This window comes from Culex pipiens, chromosome 3 (assembly GCF_016801865.2).
Source record: "Culex pipiens pallens isolate TS chromosome 3, TS_CPP_V2, whole genome shotgun sequence".
Lineage (NCBI taxonomy): Eukaryota > Metazoa > Arthropoda > Insecta > Diptera > Culicidae > Culex > Culex pipiens.
Window position 1 is genome coordinate 118129566 of NC_068939.1, and position 21574 is coordinate 118151139.

A 21574-nucleotide genomic window follows, 5' to 3' on the forward strand; every position below is an offset into this window, starting at 1 on the left:
GAACTGAAATTCTGCGTTGATTTGGCTGTCAACTTGGTTTGTTTTGAATATTTTCCAAAAAGTCAGCTGAAAACTCAAGGCAACCTTTGACAACAGCCAAACATTTGTTCTGCGGATGTCATGCGGCTGTCATGCGACCATTATCTTGCGGTCGTATCACCGCGCGTGGAACGAGCTGTCAAGTAGGAACTTTTCTGTCAAGAAGGACCGTGAGGTTATTTTTTCAAAATTGATTTAAAAATCCATTTTAAACTCTTTGTGGTCGTACAAAGGGTCATTGTACTCAGAAAAATAAGCTTTTTCGCTGTAACAATAATATCAGCAATCTAAGCTTCATTTTCGGACCCAATTATTAACGCCCGCAGTAATACATAAAATTTCATAAAATAATGCAAAATTTATTTCACGCCCAGGCCTTTTACATGCAGCTGCCAGCTGGATTACTATTTTTTTTTTGCTGTGAAAACGAATAGAATTACACTGCTTTATTCATAAAAAAGTAAAATAATATAAAAATCAAAGTATTTTATTTTTGTTCAAAATGGATAAATAAAACAATCTTTGTGTCTCATGATTTATTGTTCATTTTATTTGTTTCATTACACTTAAAACAATATTTTCTTTTGTTTTTCTTTTATTTGTTTTGCTATTTCCCACTCATTCAGGTTCATATTTCAACAGTGTTAGTTTAGCTATATTTTCGTATTTTTTTTCTTCTCCTCTCCATATTATACCTTCCATTTTATTTTGTTGTTTTCATTTTGCTAACACAACTACTTTTACTTCGTACACACATCCACATTTTTCTTTTCCAGGACAGGTCCAACCTCTCTCTTACAATCACTTGCCTTTTCTCTCGCTCACTTTCTCGCGCAACTCGCTCAGTCTCGGAACTTAAAGAACAATTAAAAATGGCTTCTCGTTTTCTTCGCTTCGCGTCAATTCTTTAGTTATTTTTTTTTGTTTAATTTCCATTTCAACACATTATATCGATAAATGCCTCGTTCGTAGTTTCTACGGTGGCTCACATCAAAACGGCTGGATAAGTTTATGTTTTTTTTTCGGTATAGCTGTGTGTATTTTTTTTCTGATCATGCTTGTTTGATATATTGTTTTTTTCCTTCTGTTAAGTGTGATGATTTTATTATTTGTTTGAAATAAAATAAAATAATGTTTCCTAACCTTTTTCGATTCGTCTGCTTGACAATCGATTTCCTTTGCGATTTGTGTTTTCTTTTTTTCATTTTTATTATATGAAACTTTCCACATTTTGTGAGAGTTAATAAATTTGGTAGTTTTGTACACCGTGTTTATTTCAGGATTTTTTTTGTCATTTTTAATTTTTTCAAGTGTATGAAGAAATTTTCTTTTTAAAATACAATTTCTTGCTCGATTGTTGTCTGACAACTTTTTGTTCAACAAATAAAATTTCATTCATTCCAATTTTGTAACGTTTTAGTTTCAGGTTCAGCGTATTTGTGTTTGTGTGTATTTCTATGTCGGTGAGCTAAGGGTGATTGCCAAATCTCTAGAATGGGTTTCGACTTTTTACGTTTAAAATTTCGTTTGTATTTCCTGTGCGTGTGTCGTCGTTGGTACACGTGGTACATTATGCTCCTAAAAAGTGCATGTTTCGCAAAAAGGGTTTTTTTTAACTTCGTTCAATATTTGCCGTTGGAATGATAAGTACAAGTTCCTGCTTTGTACGTACAACAATTTGTGGGATTTCTGCTCAAACATGCAACAGTTTCTTGTTTTTTTCTTCGCTTACCTTGCTTAGGACGACATTTAACCTTAACTTAAACTCTTGTGTATTGTTAGTTGATTTTTTTAAATATGATTTCTGATTTGCTTGAGGTGATGCCACGTGCAAAATTTAAATTATTTTTTTCTAAATTACTTTAAAATAGTAGGGGAGAGTGGGGAGACTTGATCCCCTTTTTTTGTATCGCACATAACTCTGTAAATTTCTCACAAAACTATGATCTTTTTGCATGAATTGAAAGCTTAAACATTCAACTATGTTTGGCTGATAAGGGTATTTCATCAGATAAACTCTTAGAATAATGCCAAGCGTTTTATAAAAATATTTTAAACCGGCATTTTCAAAATGTTGGGGGTAATTTGATCCCCCTTTCAACATTTTGAAGAAATCTTAAGCAAAATGTTTCTTATTAATCCAAACTTTTAATTTTCTATAAGATACAGCAATTTCACATTAAACCTGTACGTTTGTGTTCAAAATATAACAAGTTTAGCATGTAAAATATTTAAAAACCTAAAACTTTCTTTTTTAGACCAAAATTGAGCATGTTTACAAAAGCTGGTAATTTTTGTTTACAGAACTTTTGAAAAAAGGTTCAAACTGCAGTAAGTTATGTACAACTATACTAAAGGAAACTATGTACGAAAACCCAGCCAAATTATTTAATCTTGAGGCTGATTCCAGTGACTGTAAAAATGCAGGGATCAAGTCTCCCTAAACGCACTTTTTTAAACAATTGATTGTAAAAATAGTATGACGATAAATTTAACGTCAAATGCGTAAGGGTTGTTGATATGTTTATGAAACAATTCATGTATAAACATGTTTTTTGAATAATTTTTGAGTGTTTTCTATACTTATCAAAACAAAGAAAAAAGATCTCTTGGAAGTTTTTTGCAGCACTTCTTCGAAAAATGTGTGTAACTCAATCTAAACATTTTTTATTTTTTTTCTTTGTTTTCTACAATGAGTTTTAGTCAATTTCGCACAACTTTCTAGAACAAAGCTAATTGTTTTACCCACATGCTGACGAGATACAGGCTTGGGATCAAGTCTCCCCGGGGATCAAGTCTCCCCACTCTCCCCTAACCCTTTATATCTTTAAGAAACAATATTAGTTTCTGAGAAAAATATCAATTTTGTATTGTTTGAATACAAAGAATTAAAAAAAACAGAAAACACGATTTTTGAAGGAGAAAATAATAATCTTTTATTAATGAAAATAATTCCGTCTATATTGTTTGTTTTGTTTGTTTTGTTTGTTTTGTTTGTTTTGTTTGTTTTGTTTGTTTTGTTTGTTTTGTTTGTTTTGTTTGTTTTGTTTGTTTTGTTTGTTTTGTTTGTTTTGTTTGTTTTGTTTGTTTTGTTTGTTTTGTTTGTTTTGTTTGTTTTGTTTGTTTTGTTTGTTTTGTTTGTTTTGTTTGTTTTGTTTGTTTTGTTTGTTTTGTTTGTTTTGTTTGTTTTGTTTGTTTTGTTTGTTTTGTTTGTTTTGTTTGTTTTGTTTGTTTTGTTTGTTTTGTTTGTTTTGTTTGTTTTGTTTGTTTTGTTTGTTTTGTTTGTTTTGTTTGTTTTGTTTGTTTTGTTTGTTTTGTTTGTTTTGTTTGTTTTGTTTGTTTTATTTGTTTTGTTTGTTTTGTTTGTTTATTTTAAAACTAAGAAACATTAATAGAAATTTTTAAGAAAAATTTCCACGTGTTTCGCATCACCTCAAGTGTATTTTATTTCTGTAACTTTATGGTCAAAACATGTGCCATTCTCTTTCTGAACAATCCTATTTTTTCTCCACAAACAAACAGTTGGTCATTTACTGGGATGTGTGTGTGTGTGTGTGTATTTGTGTTTTTGTGTGGGTAAACGTACATCTAAACATAAACAGACACGGATTCACAGAGATTTTGAGAGGGTCCAGGGTTCTCAACAATATTCTTTGCTCTGTTTTTTTTCTGTGTCTTATGATTTCTGTTTTTTTTCCATGGTTATTACACGTGTTTTTCCAATTTTGTGTCGGGTGGGCAGCACTGCTTCGCTCCACCCTCGCTAATATGCGTTACGTTTAGTCTACAATCTAGAAGTTTGTTTGCGCTTTTGTGTCACACCGGCTATTTGTTTTTTTTGTTTTGTTTTGTGTTTTTACTTTTGCTTCACTTAACTTACTCAATATTGTGTTTTATTGTGTCTATTTACGTAGAGCTTAAGTTCTACGCACTCTCTGCCTCATCTGGTTAGTTTATTTGCCTCGATTTCTATTATTTTTTTAATTGAAAAAAAAAATGATGCAGATATTCGTGTATTTGTTTGCAACAATTGGAAGGCTGGCAAAAAAGAAAAAAATGTTCAAACCCGTCTCATAAAACTGATTTTCTCTATAACTAAACTTGTTATAAACACATCAGAACGAAAGATTGAACAAGCGACGAACCCGAAAATTTATTCGTAAACTCTGAGTAACAATGTAAAAGGGCCTAAACGAAAATGATTGTAAAACTCATCTCTCTTTCCAATTTTGCAAACTACTTTAAAATATGCTGTTTTTATATATCGATCATTTGTTTTAAATTGTTTTGCCAATTTTAGATTATGTTATTTTAAACTTTCTAATATTCAGGTTTAACCCAGATTTGCTTAATTAAGGTACAGGCGACATTTAAAACATTATATTTCCTAAGTCTCTGATCGTTTCAACAATCTGGAACGGTTTCCAAAGTAACAGTGCAGCATTCTAACCACAGACGCGTTTTGATTTTTCCTTCATTCGTTTCGAATTAAAATTTAACAATTTGAAAACTACAAACGTTGTAAAACATAAAATTACGCTAGAAAACTTTTTCCGAACTGATCAACAGTTGTTTTCTTTTTTTTTTCGTTTTCAACGCTTTTTTCAACATCTTTTTGTGTTGCGTGTATTGCTTTCTTCAGTGTACGTAACTGGACCGCCAAATTTGAATTGTTTAAAAATTGTCCACAATTTGGCGTTCCTTCTGAAATGTTTCAGTGAATGTTTTTGCTGTTGTTGTTTGCGGTGTGTGTGTGTGCCTGAAGATAAATGCCCACAAGTTTCTAGATGGATCGTGTTTTGTTTTTTTTGAGGTTGGTTTGACTGTTTTTATTTTGTGCTGCTACAAAATATTGCTTCCGAGCAATTACGTACTTTTCCAAAATGGCTGATTTGTTTTCGTTTTCTGATGTTTGTTGACGTTTTTTGGTTTACCGTAGAACCCCACTGCCTGGAGAGTGATTGTTGTCAAACTAGAAGGTTCACTTTTTGGTTCGACTTTCTGGAGCAACACGAGAAAAAAGCGAATAAGCATTGTGACAGCTTGAACTATTTTGCCAACTCTCAGGGTTTCAGAAACTTTTTCACAACATAAGGCTTTCTATGCCCAATGAAATATAATTTATCCTAAAAATGACGAACTTCTCGTCACAGTGTTCTGATGCAAACAATGACCGAGCTCGAGCTGTCACAGCCCTGCGAAGTATGTTGGCTGACATATCGGGCGTTCAGTAAAAAAAACCAGCTAGAAGTCGCCTGACAAAAAAAAACGTTTGCTAGAAAGAGATAGGAAACCTGATGCAAACAAACGTCCAGCTGTAATGTAAACAAACTTTGAATGTGTTGGTAAATTTCTGACTAGTAATAGTCTTCTATTGGGTGGGATTTTGCAAAATAGTTGCAGCTGTCAAAATGCTTTTAGGCCATTTTCAAATGTTAATCCAGATTTTCTTTAGACTGGAGACTTGTTTTGAAACTGTGTCATAAAAAAGGTGAAACCCTACGACCCTTTTGAAATGTTTTGCGCGATTTCTTAATTCGACTTAAACCACTACCAGGGTTCTACTGTACCAGGATCACTACAAACTCGATACTGTGACATCTATTGTTGTCAAACGAACGGTGCCAATTTTCAGTATGACGTTCCTTAAATACAGCGTTTACAGCCTCACCACTGCAGTGACATAACCAAACTTTTCGGCTCCCTGAACGAACATCAAATCAGTACAGAGAGGATTTGCTAATTGGAACGACTGACAGCTGTCAAAAGCTTAAAACCACGTGCTCGGAAATTGTCGAACAGTGGGGTTGAAATGCCAACATCAGTTTGACAACTGGTTTTGACGTTTGAGTGCTTTTCAGTTCGAATCCGTTAGAATTAGCGGACTTTCGAAGTAGCGAAATTCGAATACGCTCTGTACAACGAATTTGTGTTGTTTGACGTTTGCTGAGGGGAGTCAAAAAATACTGTAGGCACTTCTGCGTGTTAAAACCAATCGTGTCGAACGAAATGAAGTCAAACGATTGGAGTTGGCGTGTACACTGAAACCCCGGTTGTTAGACACCTTTTGATTTTTTTTTGCTTTGGGAAAAGGCAAACCAAAAAGTGATGAACAAGCCCTGTTCGCTCGACAACAATCGCTGTCAAATCATCAAAGTGTCAGTTGGCTGCTGTGTTTGTTTTTGAAAAATCGCGGGTGACTTCGATGGATGGTTTTTTTTCCTGCTGTGTGCCTACTTGTGATGAGCTAACGGGGTTTGCTTTGTTTACACTTTTTGTTTTTCTGATGGTATTATCATCTTGGCAGCGATTTCGTTGACAAAATGTGGTTCAAAGTTGGTTTGTGTTTATTTAGTGTTTCTGCGTAGAGGATGTGCACTTTTTTTGTTTGGTTTACTTTTTTTGTTTGTTGCTTTCTAAGGTTTCGGTTGTTCTTGTGATCAAAGTGAGTGTTTGCTTTTTTGTTTTCACCACCACCCTATCGATGTTAGTTGTTGCTGTCGCAAGCGTTCAAGTATTAAAAGTTGTGTGAATTTTGTTTTTTATTTTTCTTGTGCGGTTTATAAATATCCGCTTCTGTTTTTTTTGTTTTGTTTGTTTGTATAATATAATATGTTTTGTATCGATAATAATATAGTCACCAAGTATAAAATATCATTTTTAGTGTTTTTTTTCAATATTTTTCCTCACCCACTGTCTTTAAGTAGCGTGTATAACTTTATTTGTTAAAATTCAATTACTTTGCGCCAGATTATGTTCTTTAAAATTCTTTTATGTTCCAGTATTTTGATGGTTTTGCTAACAGTGTATTCTTTTTTTTTTTGTGTGTGGTTTTTATTATTTTTGTCAAGAATATATTTTTGTTAAAATATTTCTTTTGAATTTTTTAATGGCCTATTCTTATCACAATTATGAGTTGCTCGTTTCATTTGTTTCAATTTAATATTAGACTATGTTTTTTATGCTTTATTAAAATTAACCCCATTCATCTCTATATTGTGAAAGGTATTTCCATATTATTCTCATTATACATATTTACTCTCTTATACAAAAATATATGTTTCCGTTTTGTTTGTCTTTTCTTCTACCTTTGCTAGATTTTATCCATCTTTTATAAAGATATTGTTATCTGATTTCATTCTCTCTCTTTCTTGAAGGGATGTTTTGTGCATAGTGTGCGTTACCTTATGTATTACTTTCGTTTTCGTTTGATTTGTTTGATAAAGATTTCCTTGTTTTTTTTGTTGATTGGTCTAATAAGGGGAGTTATCCGTTTCGGTTTCTTTTCAAAAACAATAGAATATTCAACAATGGTCCATAAGTTGGGATAAAAGAAACACCAATTTTGTTTTGTTATACTTGTATGCATATTGATTATGGTTTCACCTTGTCTCATACGAAGAACACTGACACATTCTTGTGTTCGTGGGCTTTGCAGTACAGTAACAATGCGATTCTTTCACAGCTTATTATATTTATTTTTTGTTTCTTCCATTTACACTGTCTAGTTGATTAGCTTGATGTAGATTTTTAGGTTATTGCCTATAGTAGTTCTTATTTTGGTACTGCCATAGTGATACGCATGGATTATTTTCCTTTATTATTTTAATAAACTTATTTGTTCGACAGCCCTTATAATGTTATATATTCAACAATTAAACATTTATATGTTAGTTTTTATGCATTCGACATCCAATGATAAATGAATCTCCTCACAAAGAATAGTATAACCACATAACGTTGAACCTAACTATCATCTTCAATAAACAATTCTTAACATAACCTTCACTAAAGTGACTTAAACTTTAAGCTACTAATACTGAAATGACACACTCACGATTGGTAGAACGATTAAATTTTACAAAGTAAACAACTTAACTTTCCCTTCACAAAAAATTCTAAAGTAAACATACAACATCAAGTACAAAAAGAAAACGTAAACGACAACAATCAACAAGTGTTGGAAACCTAACGAGTAAGTAAAAACAAATCTCCACTCCAAACATTCCCGGGGTCTCGCGAAATCGCGACTCCATTTCCGTTTCGTAAAGCCTATGTTACCTTAGCGTAAAAAAGCTCATTTGCTCCGTTTTTTTTTGTTTGTTTCGATAGCGGCAAATCGATAATTAATTAACCTACAAAAATGTTATGTTTTCTGTTTTTGTTGTTTAATAATCATATCGTGTTTGCTTTGCTTTTTTGTTCAGTTATTTATTCTCTTTGTTGTAATAATACTGCTTCGCGTCCTTGCCTGACTTGTCTTATTTCATTAAAGGGTTCAGCTGATATATAGACTTGCTAGAAAATGTTTTTCGGTAAATATACGTGTCAAACATAAAATTAAACCGCTTTTTCCTTTAAAAAGTGTGCAGTCGCTTTGCTTGAAGTTGGGTGTCCAACTCTATGATGATGGTGATGTGAGAGACGGGATAGTGTTTGGACCAAACGCACCAACGCGGGAGCACGCACACACAAGAATCAATATCTTTTCTAAATAATGTCCGCCTAAATACATGAAATCATCTATAAATATGTGTCAATCACCAATTTCTCAATATTAAATATTCAGTTAGAAAAATTGACTGCTATTTGACTGTGAGAGGGGAAATATACCCATTTTAAGCCTAATAAGCGGTCGTGTTTGAATGATGCTGGATAATCTAGTGTTCCTTGAAATTTACTAAAACCAAGTACACCAACGAGTAGAGCAACTTTTTGTGAATATTTCTGTTTATTTTCACTTTTACAAAAAGTTATTCTATTCCTTTTACAAGCATTTAAAAAAAAAATCCCAAATGCATTCTAACCAGACGAGAATGCATTGGGCCACGCCCATTTTTTCTATTTTCAGCTTAGTTCTTTTTTTTTCCAGCGCTCTTTTGGGTCTGCTTAGTGCTGCCAATTGTGATGAAATTTTTTAGCGAACACTCGCGAAAAGCACTTATAGAGAAAGTTTCCTGGCATCACTGGCTCACTCCAACAGGCGCTGCTGGTGGTGTTTGTGGCCACCCTTTGTTCTGCTCGGTTTTCTTCAGCCTTCGATTGGAATGGGTCGTCATAAGTCAAACGTCAAAAGACTTGGCGCGTTTGTTTTTTTTATGGCGCTTGCTTATTATCTACATGATTCGGGATTATTTTTCAAGTGAGTGACTTACTAATGTGCAAAAGAACATGTTTCCGGTAGTTGGACAAAATTTTATATCTTAAGCGCTTTGAAAACGTTAGCGCAAGTGAAAAGATATTGATGGCGACTTTCGTTTAGCAGTTAACCTCGCATCTTGCGTGTGGATGTGTGTGCCACTAAAATGATGAGAAATGGTCTCGCAAAAAAGAAATTATGATCAAAAGTGCACTAAATTTGATCTTTTTGGCCAGTAAGCGGCATCAATTTGCGTTCTTACTCGAAGCGGTGCTGTTGCCGTTAAGTTTATAGCATAAATAGTATTTTTGGAGCTTTAATCGAGTATCAAACTCTCCATATGACGAAGATAGGTGTTTGATTAGAAAGGGTATATTTCCCCTATGTTCAATCAGAAAGGTGAATCATAGCGTACGTAATACGTCTTATAGGAAATTTTCTCAGCTTTCCAATGCTTCTTAGAGCGAAATGTTTCATCGAGAAATTTCTGAGATATCAATATTTTAAGTTTTTTGTTTCAAATTCCTTTATTATTTATTGGAAACTTTATACTAACAGTTCAGAAAACTTATCAAATGATGTGTTTAATGTGTTCTTTACTTAAAATGTACAAAATAAGACAAGAAACATTTTTTTAGAAGGTTGCAACCCGCTAAACATTTTGAAAATTATGTTTTAATTGACTTTTTGAAGATATGGGATTTATTCAGAGATTAAAAACATAATACCGTGTTAAAATATATTTTTTACAAGAATTATTAGATCATTACATATTTTTTGTGTACCAATATCACGTGTCTGCTCTGATTTAGCTTGTACAACCGAAATTTTGGCAGGCTTGAGATTGTTAATGGTATTATTGAATTTTAATGAATAAATTTGATATTTACTACAAACATAAATACAAACATAATTTAAAATGTACTACATATGAATGTTGCAAGCTTCAAATGTCATATTTTCATGAGTATAAACTAAAGATTAAATTTTATAAAATGTTTACTGTTGTCAATGCACTTAAAAATTGCAATAAAACTTGAGTCGTTCAACTTAGAAAGCTGAAACCACCGTCACAAACTTTTTTTTGTTTAAGGGTGCACAGCAATCAAGGAAGTTGTAGTATTCTTATTCCAAAATTGCCAAACTTACGTACCCAATCCTGTAAAATAGTCAAACTTAGTTGTAAATTATTTTGTAGACAATAGTTCAGGGGATAAATGAAAAATTATATCGATAGTTCTCGTAGTTTTGAAGATACCAAAATGTTTGTTACAAAGATCTGGGTGCAAAAGCCCTGGTTGATGTGCACCGTTAAACAAAACATAAATATTATTTTAACAAAAAAAAATCAAACAGAAACTTTCTTTTCAAGCTATTTAAACAAAAATCAAGTTATATGATTTTTTTTAAAAGAAGGTGAGATTTAAAAGACTTCTATAATATTGCTAATTTCTTGATCATTTCATACAAAAAAAAATTAAAACAATCATTTCATACTCATGAAAAGTATTTCTCCTAATTTCAAGTATTCAACATGTTTTGTGTCTATGCAACTGGTTAATGTTGATATTTAATCATAAAAATCTAGTAATACCCTATGAATCTCAAAACTGCAAAAATTTCGGTTATATCAGCGAATTCCAAGCTAAATCAGAGCAGACAGGCATTATTTGTACAGAACCGTATCTTCAAAAATTCGGTTAAAACTTCATTTTAAAATGTTTAGCGGATTGCAACCTTCTAACAAGTTGTTTCTTGTCTAATTTTGCACATTTTGACCTATGAAACACATCATTTGACAAGCTTCCTGAGCTGTTATTTAAAAGTTTCCAATAAATGATTAAGAATTTTAAAACAAAAAACTTAAAATATAGATATCTGAGAAATTTCTCGATGAAACATTTCGCTCTTAGAAGCATTGGAAAGCTGAGAAAATTTACTATAAGACACATTTTTAAGTAGCGATGACTTTTTTTTTCCTCTTAAGGTTGCCTAGAAAACAAGCCGTGATAGCTTTCTACGAAAAACATCTCCCTAGGGTCTTCTCGATTCATAATATTTTCGTGTCGCCATACTTATTTTCAATTTGCCAAAAAAAAACTTCTGCCAATCCATTTCACCCCAATTGGGTCCTAAAATGAAGCTCAGATTGCTGATATTATTGTTTTCAGCGATAAAGCTTATTTTTCTGCGTACAATGACCCTTTGTACGACCACAAAGAGTTTAAAATGGATTTTTAAATCAATTTTGAAAAATTAACCTCGCGGTCCTTCTTGACAGACAAGGCTCTACTCAGGGGGGCGACATCTATATCTCACTACAGGCAGCTCACCCGTAGCCAACACAAGCTGTCAACTTCGGCACCAGAACAAAAGGGAAATGTCAACTTCGGCTCCAGCACAAAAGAACAGCTGTTCGTTACGGAACCAAAACAAAGCAACTGCGCACTGTAAAAAAAAGTACAAAAACTGCAGGCATAAAATGGTAATAAAGTAATTATTGTTTTTATGTAAAATTTTACCGCAATGTACGTTTAAAAGTAAGTGTATGTATGTGAGGTGATTTTTATCATTTTTTTTTTGGCAAAAAATACTACTAAAGTTGGGATTATTAAGCACACATCGGGCCGATGACCTCATTTAAAGTTGTACTTTTATTACATGAAACGTTTAACTTAACTACTGTGTAATTTGACTTTTACTAAAGTAATTCTTATAACAAAAATTGAATTATTAAAAAAAGAAATATTTTTGTTTTCACTGTGCGCAGTCTGCGCGCGTTATCAATCTCAATCACCCAAGATCGCTGCAGTTAGCATCCCTCCTGGTTCTACTTGACAGCTCTTTCCAAGGGGACCATAGTTGATCCATCGAAAAAATGTTGTCTCGTCAACTTTTTTTTGCATTAAAATAAAAAAAAAGTGATCAAAAATGGTTTTTAAGCGTGTTTTTAGACGTTGTACATAAAAATTTACATAGGGCTTTAGGACCCTATTCACGATTATGCAGAAATTTGCAAGAAATTCGATTTGCGAAAAAGTTCTGATATATCAACTTTTTTTTTCACGTTTTAGCGTGATGTTTCAAAATCAGCCTATTTTTAGAGCAATAGGGTCCTAAAGCCCTATTTAAATTTTCATTACAACAGTGAAAGACACGATTAAAAACCATTTCTGAACACTTTTTTATTTTAACACAAAAAAATACAAGACAACATTTTTTTCGATTAATCAACTATGGTTCCTTGGAACGAGCTGTCAAGTAAGTTATTTGTTTTACAAAGGATCATAGTTCTCAGAAAAATAAGCTTTATCGTTGAGAATAACAATATCACACATTTAAAATTAATTTTAGGACCCAACTGACCAAATTTTACCTAGAAATTTAAATTGAATCTTCATATGATCTGAAAGCTCAATTTATTCAAAATTGTTTTACTTCTTTTATGAGCACCATCTTGCAGTCAAACTAAGCCAAGGATCGTCAAATAAGTTGTATCCGTATTTATAGCTCAACATCTGTATTTAACGCTTAGGTGCACTCTAAATCTGATAAGTTCGCCTAGCAATCATTTGGATTAGCAGTTTGGCCTAGTAATTTGCCCGAGGAAGTGACGCTTTATTTTACAGGAACATGCGTCTCCATGGAAAGTTTTTGTGAATTCATGAGGAGGTACAATTTATTTCATCACAAGCAAAATCATGAATAGTTATTTGCCATATCTTTGAAATGATTCCAAACTGTTTACAAAATACCACAAACACCCCCTTTTAAAAGGTAGTTCGTGTGCAGTTGCCCACATTTCGGTGCACCACCACTGCTGGAAATAGTTTTGTCATGTCGGCGGTGGTGGCTGCAATAATGCTCGCCCCCTGGCTCGAGACCGGAAACTGTTGGGGTTGGACAGAAACGACACGTCCGTTTTAGCGGGTAGTGGGTTGGGGTTGGAGATCGATTATGGAATGTTTTTGTGTGCATCGGGGCTTCGGGGCTTTAGATTGATATTGATTGTGATAAATTATGGCGGACGGACGGGTAAATGATTTTAAGCTGCAAATAATAGCCCCCTGGCCGGGCCATCTTCCGGAGGGCCGTTGGCAAACTATCAAGGATCATTTTAGGTTGGGTGTGTGCGATGCAGCGTTGGTGGGAGGTTCAGCGCGGTGGGAAGGGTTGTTTAGTGTATTTTTTAAACGTATTTTTTGTTTTGCTTTTAGGACTCTTGGACCGCGCTACAACAGTTGGTATGTATGTTTTTCTTTATCTTTTTTTTTGTTGCTTCTTCCTAGTGCCTGGCCTTGCAATGAATGGGGGTGGGCCCGTGGCCAAAACTTTTATCGGCCACACCCGGGTTTGCAAACGTGTGCATCGTGTGGCATCGTCGGATAGATAGATGGCCTGCCTGCAGCAACAGTGCTGAACCATAGACGTTATTCAAGATCGTTACGCAAGGCTATTTTTGTTGGAACAACTTAACTCACGGTGTAGCTGGAGCAATCAATTATAAACCGAGATACCAAATCGGAGATTTCTATGTAGAAAGTTGTGTTTTACCAGCCTGAATCAGAATCTGTATAAATCAAAATATTCTATCAGCGAGAACGACGTTCGTTTACGTTTTTTTAAATAGGAATTTTAACTGACCTTTCCTTTATATGTGGGTTGAACTGAAAAAAAATTGTTTATAGATTTGTAGAGAAATCTCTTACCTTTGGACCTTTGACCTTTGACAATCTAAACGGATTTACAAAGTAAAAAAAGGGTTTTAAAGGTAAGAGATTTCTTTACAAATTTGTTACAAAAATATTTTTTTTTCAAAATCGATTCGCCTATAAGGCCAGGTCAGATAAAATCCGTACCAAAAATCAAAAACCTTAAAATTTTGAAAAACGCAATTTTCGTCGGTAGAATATTTTGATTAATACAGATTCTGATTCAGGCCGGTAAAACACGACTTTTTACTTATTAATCTCCGATGGGGTATCTCGGTTTATAATATTTTACTAGAGCTAGGCCGTGCGGTGTTGTACATTAGAACTAAATAAAAAAAAACCTTTGTTACGAGCCCAAACATGTTAAATATGATAATCAATGTAGAACAATGATTTTAGATTGTTTTCAGTTGATTAGACTTCTATTTTTATTAAAATTTCGAAGTTCCCTATTTTTTTGGAATTTGGTGGATATCTAAACTTTGAGAAATTTGCAAGGCCCTAAACTAAGAATAAATAAATAAAAATTACAGGAAAATTTACTTTGATGCTTTTCCACTTCATTATTTTTTTCTTTAAATATTTAATAAAAATAAATAGGATGCTTTGGTGACTTTTGTTTATTAAAAAAACTCCTTGTCAACCAATTTACGCTTGATTTTAGGACCCAATTGAAATGATACGACCCAATGTTCTTACTTAATATACCTACTAACATTTTCGCAAAATGTTGTGAAGTTTGATGGAATCTGCCTTAAATGTCAATCGTTTGAAAATTGTTCCAATTTGGAGGCCACTTGGTTTATGTGCGAGCCCTGCCGTTGGGTCAATGAAACAAAAAATATGCTCAAATAGGTACAAATAATGGGCCAATAAATGTCATCCACCGGTAAAACTTGTTTTCAACTCTTTTTTTTCAACTTTTTTATGTTCTTTTAATCGATTTTTTAATGAACTAATTTTGTAGCATTTTTTAAGGGGCCCCGATACAACCCTTCAAACGGTTTCATTGATAAGAATCTGAGAAATTGCAAAAAAAAAAAAACAGAAAAATACATTGACACGATCATATTTTCCAGACTCAATGATACCCTACTGATAGTATTTTTCTTAAAAGGGTAATTCTCCGCCAACTCACACAGCAGTTGGTCTTCGATTTGCGTGAAACTTTGTCCTAAAAAGTAGCTTTTGTCTCTGATCACGAATCCGAGCTCCATTTTTCGATATCTCGTGACGTATGGGGCGGTATGACCCCTTAAATGACGTGTTTTTCAATAATTTGCAGCCTGAAATGGTGGTGGTTCGGAAATTTGCTGTCAAATTTTAATGTAAAATTGGACGCCTGATTTGATGGCGTTCTCAGAATTAAAAAAAGTATTTTCTTAAAAAAAATTCGGCAATTTTTCGTTATCTGATCTTAAAAGAAATTGAGATTAGTAATTAATTTATTTATTTTATGGGAAATTTAATGTGTAATACAAATGTAAATGTAATGTCTGAAATGCAAAAATCTCGTTTAAGGCCAGTTTTTAGTACTCTGTACCAATCATTCCCAAATTCAATTTACCAATCATTCCCCGGAAAATTTTACATAATAATCAATGTAGACCTCAAACTAAAATGAACTATTATCGAGATACAGCGATTTTACTGAAAAAAGTTTGATTTTGCGCAGCACTCGGAAGTACATGGTGTACTTTTCAACAAAAAGGGATGAATCCCGCATAGTTCGGTTTTTATATGTGAGAAACTTATTTCGGATTTGAATTCATAGGACAGAGTGCAGCGCAAAATCAAACTTTTTTCAGTAAAATCGCTGTATCTCGCCAATAGTTCATTTTAGTTTGAGGTCTACATTGATTATTATGTAAAATTGTCCGGGAAACACGATGGTGATAAAATAAAACAAATAAAAATATAAGGAATTGGTCAAAACTGAATTTTAATACTTAAAACGTTAAAATATAATATTAGTGGGCATTTAAGGGTTAAAATTTTATTTTTATCGAATTCCTTGGACAATTTTCTATAAAATGCAACCTGTAGAAAGTCTTTTGCTCAAATAGTTGCAAAGTAATGATTAAAAGAAAAAAAAGTTTTTTAGAAAATCGTCAAAAAAGAGGGCGGTGCCAAAAATAGAGGGATGGTCCAATCAGCACCAAACTTGGGATTTCTGTTAACTATTGATAGATGAACGTTCCCTCCAAGTTTGGTCCAAATCGGTGAAGGTCGAGTCCAAAAGTGTACTCAGTTGACCTGGAATGACCCATATGTTGCTGATTTGATCTGCAAATTTTTTTTCCCATTTAACATTCCCATTTATAAAAGGGTTAAGTAAAATCGAGTTGGTACTATTATTAACCATTCGATTCGAAATTCATTCAACAATATTCTATGATCAACATTGCCAAAAAGTTTTACTATCGCAACAATTTATTTTTCTAAAATGTATTCAAAAGCAGAGAATTAGCGCTTTCCTAATACCGAAAGGAAGGTGAGGTAGCTAAACGCCAAAATTCACTTGCATGAACTGTTACTAAAAATCAAAAAATCCGATGGTAAAATCGCATGCAAAAGCATGCACATCACCTTTGTGAGCAAAAGCATGTAATATTGAACGAGAAAACGTGTACACAAAAAGCATGTACCGAAGAAAAAAAATCAGGTCTGCTCAACCCAAAAATAACATCAATCCGGCGAGAGTCACATTCAGATTACCAAGTTCGCGCCCCAACCCTCTCGGCTATCTCGCCGCTATGGATATAGTTGTAGGTTCCCCATACATCGTATGTAGTTAACACAGTATACGACGTACGGAAAACCTACTGTTACACTGGCATTGATCCAATAATTATCACATCGGCAAGATAGCCGAGCGGGTTGGGGCGCGGACTTGGTAATCTGAATGTGACTCTCGCCGGATTGATGTTATTTTTGGGGTGAGCAGTCCTGAGTTTTTTTTCTTCGGCACATGCTTTTTGTGTACACGTTTTCTCATACAATATTACATGCTCACAATGGTGATGTGCATGCTTTTGTATGCGATTTTACACAGATTTTTTTTACTGTATACGCGGCATAAATACTTTCACTTTTAAGAATTCAAAAACGGTTATGCTTCCGTCGAGTTTCGAACCGGACCCGTCTGAATTTAAATCCATCTCTTTACCTCTAGTATTTTGTGTTTTTTCTGTATCTTTTTCTTAAAGCAGAATTGGTAATGTGGTTTAATTGTTTAGGAGTTTTAAAATAATTTCGAACATCTTGAATAACCGTCTATGGTCCCCAACACTATCCATCCATCTATTACTCTTCCCAGTGTGTCCCCAAAAGCGGTACGAAGCGGGGATTGTTTTTTGTGTTAAGTTCTAGCTTTGATGATGCTTTTTTTTCTTCGCTTCCGAACATTCCTTTCATGGCACGGTTAGAGATAGGATATTTAAAAATGTATCCAGCTTGTGGGTATGGTGAATCTGTGTGTGTTTGTATGTGTATAGAAGAGAGGGTTTATAGTACGGGGGTGGTTCGGTATATTCTCTGATTTGACTTGTCTACTTGGTAGTCTGGTAGGCAGCGGTGTTACGTGTGATCCCCTCCGGGCGCGCGCGCTTTTCTGTACTATGTGTAGGCTACGAACACAGCACTCTTCCTGCTTATCCGTCGAAAAAGCCAATATTTTTCCTTATCGGCGAAGCCGAACTGCACTGCGAGTCGGTCTTCTTGAGGATGGACGATATGTACTGTCCGTCGCCGTTGCCGTTGGTCCGGTGGATGGTCGTGACGGAGTCCTGCTTGGTGAGGCTTCCGCCGCGCCGCTGATCGGCGAACGAGATGACCGAGTGCTGCTTGACCAGCTGGTGGCGCCGGTTCGGGGTTGCGACGGCGGCGGCAATCGGTGACGCCGAACTCTCGTACACTACAACGAGCAAGAACAATAGGGGATGGTGATGATGCCGGAGGAGGAGGTTAGTGGCGCCTTCGGTCGTCAGGGCACAGCGGGACAGGGCGTACAGCGACTTCACACAGTGACAGAATGGTTTTGGTGACGGTGACGGTGCATTAGGGAATGTCGTGCTTTGGCGTGCGGGAGTCGTGCTTGGACACCAACTACTTCTAGCGGCTACTAGTGCCGGAGGACTCCTTGATGAGGAGGGCTTACCTGACTTGGGCTCGTTGAACGAGAAAATCGAGTCTTGCTTGACGAGCTTGTGGCGCTTGTGCTCAATGCTGGACAGGACGCTGTCCTGGCTGGACAGTGAGGCCGAGAACTTTTTGCTGCCGCTGCCCGGCGTGTGCTCGATGTACGAGATCTGTGTGTCCTGCTTGCACAGGATGCCCTTCCGCGGCTCAATGTACGAGATCTGGCTGTCCTGGCGCGACATCGAGTCCGAGGCCGAGCTCTGCTTCGACAGCATGTCCCGCGAGCCGTTACTCTCTTGCTTCAGCAGCATCTGGCGCGAATTGTCGCTATCTTGCCGGTACAGAATTGCTAGTTTTTTTTTTGGTTGATGGTATGAGGAGGTGGTTGATTTTTTTTTTCGAATGAGGTGGGTGATGTTGGTATGATCGCGGCGCGAACCAGACAGCCAGACAGAGATACAGGAAAGAAAGAGAGAAGACGGACAGTTCAGTACGCGATTCGCTCCGCAATTACTCTAGAAATAAATCGCTAAACAAGATAGAATTAACAACTCTCTAGAAGCTCATCAACGCCGTGTGTCCAGTGTGTGTGAGAGTGTATGTGTGTGTGGTCGCGTGGGGCACAACACGTGGAGCCCACTATGGCTCTACCGTTAAATATATGCATAGACTTTCAATACACACTATACACAGAGTTACGGAAAACAGAGATGAACGTGGGGAGATCAGTTTCTAGAACCGTTTCCGCCTTAGCTGTTGCTGTTGTTGTTGTTGTTGATGGTGTTGAGCTAACAAAAGTTGCACCGTACCCGATCGTGACGCGATGCTGTCCTGCTTCAGCAGCAACGTCTGCCTCGATATGCTGCTGTCCTGCTTCAGCAGCATGTGGCGCGACAGGTTACTGTCCTGCTTGGAGATGCCGGCGTGGTGCCTCCGGGCGCGATCCTCGTAGATGTACGACACCGCGTCCGCCGACTTCATCGACGGGCTGTACTGGGATCGCTGCTTGGTACTGTTGTGGTAGTGCGACGACTTGCGGGTGCTGGTGGAGGATGATGCGATCGCGACGGTATCGTAGTACCTGAAAGCAAACCAAACAACCCAATCAAACCCCTTTCCACCTAAATACTCCAAAACAAACCTTAACCGTCCGCAGCACTTTCTCGATCGGATGATCGCGGCAAAGCCTTTGCGGTACTTTTTGTTGAAGAACGCGTACAGGATCGGGTTGATGCACGAGTTCGAAGCGCCCAGCCACTGCGCGATCGGGGTCGCGATCTGGATCATCTCCTCCTCGCTGCTCTCGAGCGCTCCGCCCAGCTTGATCCGGGCGAAGATCACGTACAGCGGCAGCCACGACAGCACAAACAGAATAACAACGACGACGAGCATCTTAACAACTTTGATTTTGGACTTTTGCTGCATCCGGTCCATCTGGGCGTCCTTCGAGTCGCCGGGAATCGATCGCCGCCAGACCTGGATGTCAAAAGATCACAATTAACTCAACACATGACTTACTCCCAAACGAAAAAAAAGTCACCCACCTTGATCCAGATCAGGATGTAGCAAATGGTGATGAGGGTCATCGGGAGCAGGTAGCACGCGACCAGGTTCGCGAGCAGAAAGTACAGCTTGCCGTCGGTCCCCGGTGGCCACACCTCCAGGCAGAGTTGGATTTCCGGCGCCTGGGGCGAGATGGGTACCAACTGGAAGAACAGCGCCCACGGGATGGTCGAGCTGAGCGCGATGATCCAGATGCACACGATCATGAAGCGGGCGCGCCGCTTGGTGATCTGCAGTTTGAGCGGCCACCAGATGGCGAGGAAGCTGCAATGAAGAGTGAGAGGAAGATATTAGAAGGGTTGTTTTGTGTTTGAAATGCTGATTTAAGCTTGGTTGAGTAATAATTGACACGATCGGAAAAAATGTATTTTTTTTAATAGTAAATGATGAATTTATTCAACTGTAACATACAATAGGTGTTGGCCATATTTTGCCGAAAATATATCAGAATCAAGTTTGTTAATCGATGAAATTATTGTCGATAATATCACTTTCTAAAGATAACGATAATGGTTATCGTTATCGTCCGGACGATAATCAACCGCTATCGTTATTTTAATAGTTCTATAGGCGATAATCTTATCGACGACAACGGACGATAACTCATTTTTAAAATCTTTCTAAAATTTACTTAAACCAACCATATCATGTAAATGTTCAAAGCATTCACTAAGAATATTGTTTGATAATGTAGTAAGTTCCAAAGTATAAATAATCAACAAAATTCAAAAATATAGTAAATATTGAAAATATTCTAATTTTTATAATTTAAAACATTGGTGTCAAACGAAGGGAAATTTTCTATATTTCTCCTTAGGGGAGAGTGGGGAGACTTGATCCCCGGGGACACTTGATCCCAAGCCTGTATCTCGTCAGCATGAGGGTAAAACAATTAGCTTTGTTCTAGAAAGTTGTGCGCTCAATTTTGGTCTAAAAAAGAAAATTTTAAGTTTTTAAATATTTTGCATGCTAAACTTGTTATATTTTGAACACAAACGTACAGGTTTAATGTGAAATTGCTGTAACTTATAGAAAATTAAAAGTTTGGATGAATAAGAATCATTTTGCTTAAGATTTCTTCAAAATGTTGAAAGGGGGATCAAATTACCCCCAACATTTTTAAAATGCCGGTTTAAAATATTTGTTTAAAACGCTTGGCATGATTCGAAGAGTTTATCTGATGAAATACCCTTATCAGCCAAACATAGTTGAATGTCTAAGCTTTCAATTCATGCAAAAAGTTCATAGTTTTGTGAGAAATTGACAGAATTATGTGCGATACAAAAAAAAGGGGATCAAGTCTCCCCACTCTTCCCTATATATTTATTAAATGCATTAAATTTTCACTAAATACAGTATTTCAACGAAGAGATTTTTGTGAGCATTTTGACTGTATTAGAGTTTTTGTTGGAAAACAATAAAAATTTTACAAAATACCGTGTTTTCTGAAATTTTTTTTTTGTATTTGCAATATTTGATTTGTGTAAGTATTTTTACTTTATGAGAGGTGTTTTTACAATATGCTGTGGTTTTGAAAGTCACTTTATTTTTTCAATTCAATTCGGTTTTATTGGTGAATTATCAATATACAATAAGTTCTTTTGAAATACATAACAGAGTTTTGGAGTTCCTTTCAGCTGTGTGTTACATCATAATCCATTTTGGAACAAATGTTGCTTGTAGTTAAGGGGTTACCGAAAGTAAGAAAAAGATAAGAAAAAAAACTTACTAAAATTGCAAGGGAAAGGGGATAGAAATAGAGAAAGCTTAAAACTAGATCACAATTTTTTATCCTTTATAGATGTGCTTGATCATCAGCTCCCCGAGGGCCAGAAATTGCTCCGCCTTGTTACGGCAGGTCCGAAACCGCGTCATCATCTCCCCCGCGAGAGCAAAGAACTCCGGCAGGGTGAAGAGATCTTCCGCGGTGACTCCTTGCTGGGTCGCATCGCCGCTACCGGCAGCGACCACGCTCGCAAAC

At 35.9% G+C, this 21574-nt stretch overlaps 1 protein-coding gene across 2 annotated transcripts in view; it reads right to left on the bottom strand.

Moving 5' to 3' along the window:
- Nucleotides 1–16979: 16979 nt before the first annotated feature.
- LOC120417916 (neuropeptide SIFamide receptor-like) overlaps nt 16980–21574 on the bottom strand; it is a 248126-nt gene continuing 243531 nt past the window's right edge. Inside the window, exons 4-8 of one of the 2 annotated variants that reach the window (XM_052710836.1) lie at nt 19575–19857; nt 19172–19506; nt 18840–19111; nt 18050–18379; nt 16986–17806 (exon numbers count right to left, since the gene is read on the bottom strand). In XM_052710836.1, the coding sequence (XP_052566796.1) occupies nt 17544–17806; nt 18050–18379; nt 18840–19111; nt 19172–19506; nt 19575–19857 (1483 nt within the window). In that variant the 3' untranslated portion in view covers nt 16986–17543. Of the gene's footprint in view, nt 18380–18839; nt 19112–19171; nt 19507–19574; nt 19858–21574 lie in introns of both variants that reach the window. The other variant, XM_052710835.1, reaches the window with a different exon arrangement.